Source organism: Pistacia vera, unplaced genomic scaffold (genome assembly GCF_008641045.1).
Source record: "Pistacia vera cultivar Batoury unplaced genomic scaffold, PisVer_v2 Contig467, whole genome shotgun sequence".
NCBI lineage: Eukaryota > Viridiplantae > Streptophyta > Magnoliopsida > Sapindales > Anacardiaceae > Pistacia > Pistacia vera.
The window spans coordinates 1270706-1276649 of NW_022196298.1; the positions used below are offsets into that span (position 1 = coordinate 1270706).

Genomic DNA, 5944 nt, shown 5'->3' on the forward strand with positions numbered 1-5944 from the left:
TTATGGAACTTAATAAATGTTAGTAAACGATGCATTAACCGTACATGTTTACTAATTTGTATAAGAGCTTAGCATGAACATGCACATTACAAAACTAAATGCATAACACAACATGACCGATTCCAGTAATTTGTATAAGAGCTTCAATATTTGAAGTCTACGTAATTTTGGTTTACTAATTAGGTTGTTATTATTTTCATAATAATAAATATTTGAATCTGATTCTCATGCTCAATAATATTTTAGGTTTATCTTTATCTCATGGATTCAATAAGATTTGATTTTATCCAGTTTCTTAACTGTGCATGTTTTTCTTATTTTGGATTAATTCTTAGTTTGTCCATTGTAATATATTTTTATTATCTTTCTATTAAGAGTAAATCATTTGATATATAATATTAACTAAATTCTAGAGATATTCTGAAACAACTTTGCTTTCCTATAAACTTACATTAATACCCATCTCCTCTACTCTATAAATACCAACACTCACTTACGTTTACACTCATATTCTCCTGTGGTACGTTTTCATTTTTGTTCATTATATTACAATAATTTGTTTCTTTATTATATTTGTTAAACTTCTGCATTTGATTTCATTTTTTTCTCTATTTCTTTTGCAGAAACAAAGAATTATCGAACTAAAGATGCTGAGAAAAACACTCCCCGTACTGGGACTTCTCTTCTTATGCTACTTGATCTTCACAGTTGAAGCAAGAGCACATGCAAAATCAAAAGCAAAACACATGATATACAAAGATGAAACGCAGCCCATAAATGACAGAATAAGAGATCTCATGAACAAAATGACTCTTGCAGAAAAGATTGGTCAGATGGTGCAATTAGACCGCACTTCTGCCACTCGTGATATCATGAGGGACTATTCAATTGGCAGTTTACTAAGCGGCGGAGGAAGTGTGCCAATGCCTCAGGCCATAGCGGAGGAATGGATTAACATGGTTAATGACTTCCAGAACGGTTCACTCTCAAGCCGTCTTGGAATTCCTATGATTTATGGGATTGATGCTGTTCATGGTCACAACAATGTTTATAAGGCCACTGTATTTCCACACAACGTTGCCCTCGGTGCTACAAGGTAATTAGCGGATTCATTTTATTTTACTTAATAAGCTTTAATGGTGATTAATGAAATGGAACATTTAATTGACTTGACATTAAAATCTTATTTGATTTCGCTGTGACAGGTTGAACCGAAGTGCTTAAGTAACAGTAATAGTGTTAATTGAACAACTAATCAAAAGGAAAATAAATTTTGCAGCGTTATAAGAAAATATTCCTTTATAAATTTCGAGATTTAAAATACAAATGTTTAATATAATCCACTTCCTTATTCAGGGATCCTGACCTCGTTAAGAGGATTGGCGCAGCTACTGCTCTTGAAGTTAGAGCCACTGGGATCAATTATGTTTTTGCTCCCTGCATTGCGGTATGTATGCAAACATTCAATTTTGAAAATTCTCCATGAAAGTTCTGAATTTAATCTGAGTAAATGTTGAATCTTTTGATGTACGATAGGTTTGCCGAGATCCCAGATGGGGTAGGTGTTTCGAAAGCTACAGTGAGGATCCTAGTGTTGTTGAACAAATGACAGATATCATTCCTGGCTTGCAAGGAGATCTTCCTGCAGATTCACCAAAGGGTGTTCCTTATGTTGCTGGCACGTAAGTTATCTTCAGAATTTAAGAATATGGTTTTAAAAAAATTAAAACCATTAAGTTATGTTGCATATTTTAATTATGTTTTTGACAATATGTATAAAAACACAGGAATAAGGTAGCTGCTTGTGCAAAACACTTTGTGGGTGACGGTGGAACGACAGGGGGCATAAATGAGAACAACACTGTAACTGACTGGAATGGATTGTTAAACATTCACATGAAAGGTTACATCCAGGCCGTCGCTAAGGGAGTTTCCACAATCATGGTTTCTTACTCAAGCTGGAATGGAGTCAAGATGCATGCCAACAGCGAACTCGTCACCGATTATCTCAAGAACACCCTCAACTTCAGTGTAATGCAGCCTTATTAGCATATAATTTAAAAAAAAATAATAATTAAATTTGAATTATTATTAATAATGTTGCTTGTTTTTCAGGGTTTTGTAATCTCTGATTGGCAGGGAATTGACAGAATCACCGATCCTCCCCATGCAAACTTTACATACTCAGTTTTGTCAGGAGTCAATGCTGGCATTGACATGGTCAGTTTTTTCCTCAAGTTTTAGTTTAAATTTGATTTTTCCTGACATTTGAATATTTCAAATTTTTTTTTTTCCAGTTCATGCTTCCCTTCAACCATTCTGAGTTCATAGATATTCTTACTGGTCTTATCAACGATAACTTTGTCCCCATGAGTCGCATTGATGATGCTGTGACCAGGATTTTGAGAGTTAAGTTCACCATGGGCCTATTTGAGAATCCTGTGGCCGATCAGAGCTTTGTACCTTATCTTGGAAGCCAAGTTAGTTTCTGAATATTACTGATAAAAAAACAAAAATTAATGTGTTGTTTCATGTTAATTTATAGAATCTTCTGTAAAATATATATATTAATAGGCTCATAGAGATTTGGCGAGGGAAGCTGTGAGGAAATCTCTAGTTCTGTTAAAGAACGGAGAGAATGCAGATGGTCCTCTGTTGCCTCTCCTAAAAAATGCACAGAAAATTTTAGTTTCCGGCACCCATGCTAATAATTTGGGCTATCAATGTGGTGGTTGGACTGTCACTTGGCAAGGACTCGGCGGCAATAACAACTCTGTCGGTATGTTCTTTATTCTGACAGAATAATATGATTACATTATCTTTGCTGATGGCAATTTGCTAAAAGGGTAATTTGACTCTTGATCTGAAAGCTTCAGTCAGTCGAAATCTTTTAAAATATCTGAAAATTGTGATATAGAGGGTAATTTATTAATATCCCAATTCTAAATTTATTTAACTTTGTAAAACACAGGAACCACAATTCTGAATGGTATCACAGCAGCAGTTGAACTTGGAACTGAAGTGGTCTACAGTGAGGATCCTGATATGGATTATGTCAAGTCAGAAAACTTTTCCTACGCCATTGTCGTGGTGGGAGAGCTTCCCTATGCGGAGACACAAGGTGACAGTACGAACCTGACAATGGCAGAGCCAGGGCCTTACACACTGACAAAGGTGTGTGCTTCAGTTAGGTGTGTTGTTGTGGTGGTATCAGGGCGACCTGTAACAATTGAGCCCTGGATGCACCAAATAGACGCTCTTGTTGCAGCATGGCTGCCGGGCACTGAAGGTCAGGGCGTTGCTGATGTTCTGTTTGGAGATTATGGATTCACTGGGAAGCTCCCTCGTACATGGTTCCGGACTACGGATCAGCTTCCCATGAATGTTGGTGATCCTAAATATGATCCAATTTTCCCATTTGGGTTTGGACTCACAACTGAGCCTGTTCACGCCAGTTAGAAATTTTATTTTGTTGGTGATTAGATTGGTCTTAAGGGAATTTAGAGTCTATCTTGTTTTTTTTTTTTTTTGTTTTCTTAAACTTTTTTATGTAATGTATTTTTCTAAGAATGAATGCAGGTAATATCAGAATTGTTCTCGGATAACATAACGACACTTGAAGTTCATGCATAATCACTTGCTAACAAATCAAAAAATCAACTGATAATATGAAGGTATAAAATTCTCCCATCACATAAATTATGTTATCATAATAATAATGAAAGAACAATTTTTTTTAGAGATGAAAACTGTTTAATAAGTTGGGATAAAAAGTTTTATTTCATGCAATTAATGCTTGTTATGTTTATATACGTACTGTGCCCTCTTCATAAGCTCTTGGGAGATATATCGAGTTCAAACGACTCCATACAAGAGAGAACACAAACACCTATCATCTATTGAATGACTGATCCTATTGCGTTTTCATCAACTGCATGGCCCTTGGGTTGATACAAGTCCTATTTTATCAGAAAAATCATTATAGATACAAAAACCAATTAGACTGAAAATGGAAAGGTTGGCCTGAAAATCATTTCTTTTGAGCTGAAAAATTCCATAATGATTATTTGATTGCTAGTACCTATATATAATAAATATTTCTCTTCTTTTTACTCCTAATTTTTTTAATTTTTATCAAGATAAGACATTTCATAAACTTGTGATTCACAATTCTCTTGGGAATGAGGATGTCAAAAGTGAACTGAAACGATTAATGTATAGGACGACTTGATTTGTCCTTGGGGATTTAGGATTTCAGAAATTTCCACACAGAACAAAGACTTTAAATGATGCAATTCATTATCGTTCTTCATTGAATTTATCACGGCGCGAATGGTGTCGGTATAGTTTGTGAGATACGTCGCAGTCTCGGCATCGTTCTTTTGCACCGCCGCTTGGATCTATTGCAACACAAACTAGTTTTTTTTTTTTTCTTTTTTTAAATAAATCAGCTGCGCCGTTCTGGCATTGGTTTTCATCCTGCATATAAGGACAGCCACTCTTGCGGTTGTGACCCTGTATATAAAGGCAAACTTTTGACGACAAGTAATGCGTTGGAAGTACGCGTTCTTCTAAAAAAATAAGACATTAAAATTTCAAAAAGCAAGCTGCTTTTTAGTTTCTGCAAGATCACCTTCTTGCTCTTCTTTTGCTTCTTTTCTCGATTTCGTGATGAACTCCCCTTTGATTCTCCTAAATTTTTTGTCGAGACTTGTAGATAATGTCAGGGTTAGAGTTTGGGCGAAATAGGGAAAAAATTGAATTGGTGAAGTGAGCCGTCTTGGTCTTCTTCTTTTCTTTAAAATTGAATGGGAAAAACCAAATCTGAAAGAAGGAAAATAAATAGCACTAAGACTAAGAAGATTCAGAATCCATGCCAGTAAAGATAACCATTTCGCTTGTGAGAGAGAAGTTTGGAAACAGAAAAACTGTTTTGGGGTTTGTTTATTTATAAAAAGAGAGGAAAAACAAAAGAAAGGGAAAGCTAAAAGAGCCGTGGTCTATACTTTATAGATAAATATATCAAAGAAAAACAAATACATAATCGTAGTAAGGAAAGAAAAACAGATGAGCAGGTTTGCCCGAGAGTTTATGGGGAAACATTCGAGAGAGAGGCATGGTTGGAATCGGTCTATTTTTTTTATTATTTTAAATGGTTTTTAAAATCTTGTTGGTCTTTTTATTTATTTATTTATTTCATTAATATTTAGCAGATTCAGTCAATGATCTTGCACACAATTTACTCCTAATGAGAAAAAAAAAAAAAAAAAAAAAACCATTTAGCGTATTGAGATATATCTATAATCCAATAAAAATACAATTCTAATGCTAGTAATATCATAATTCTAAATGAGTAATATTTCTAAGGGGTGTTTGTTGAGACTTATACAATTAATTATAAGCATTTGAAATTTTAAGCAATTATGTGTTTGGTTAAAGTACTTATAAGGACTGATAAGTAGTGACGGTGTTTGGTAAAATGGGGGATTATAAAATCCATTTATTTATAAAATGACTAAAAAGTGTACCATATATTAAACAAGAGTTACTATAAAATTTTAAAATTAAACAAGGATAATGTGGTAATATCTGGGTCAAAGTTAACTTTAAGCAAGAGTGTTTATAAGGGAAAAAAAAAAAAAAAAAAAGCACTCTTCCCCCCAACATTTTTTTTTTTTTTTTTTTTTTTTTTTTTTTGCTTATAAGCTTAATAAAAAGTTATAAACAAACAGGTCAACTTTTTAAAAACTTATAAGCTAATTTGACCAGTTATAAGCTTAAAAAACGCAATACTAACTCTAGAGTAAAAAACTGACTAAATTATAATATCAGAAAAAGACCCTACAATCAATATTGCTTAATGAATAACATGATCTTTTAGACCATACAGGTGGTTGTTCAATCACTCTTTGGAAAAATTAACATTATTTTAGATGTCAATGTA

The 5944-nt window shown here is 33.8% G+C and overlaps 1 protein-coding gene across 1 annotated transcript; it reads left to right on the forward strand.

The window, feature by feature from the left end:
• The first annotated feature begins 647 nt into the window (after positions 1 to 647).
• LOC116145756 (beta-glucosidase BoGH3B-like) lies at positions 648 to 3459 on the forward strand. The gene is made up of 8 exons (XM_031431200.1): positions 648 to 1096; positions 1357 to 1447; positions 1537 to 1682; positions 1788 to 2031; positions 2116 to 2220; positions 2298 to 2480; positions 2575 to 2779; positions 2972 to 3459. The coding sequence occupies exons 1-8, from the start codon at positions 648 to 650 to the stop codon at positions 3457 to 3459; spliced, it is 1911 nt and encodes a 636-aa protein (XP_031287060.1).
• The last annotated feature ends 2485 nt before the right edge of the window (positions 3460 to 5944 follow it).

Bases quoted from the DNA above. Each gene is read 5' to 3' on its own strand.
- LOC116145756 (XM_031431200.1), top strand. From the start codon at position 648: ATGCTGAGAAAAACACTCCCCGTACTGGGACTTCTCTTCTTATGCTAC. The intron at 1,683-1,787 runs GTAAGTTATCTT...ATAAAAACACAG, and splicing joins GTTCCTTATGTTGCTGGCAC to GAATAAGGTAGCTGCTTGTG. The intron at 2,032-2,115 runs GTAATGCAGCCT...CTTGTTTTTCAG, and splicing joins AGAACACCCTCAACTTCAGT to GGTTTTGTAATCTCTGATTG.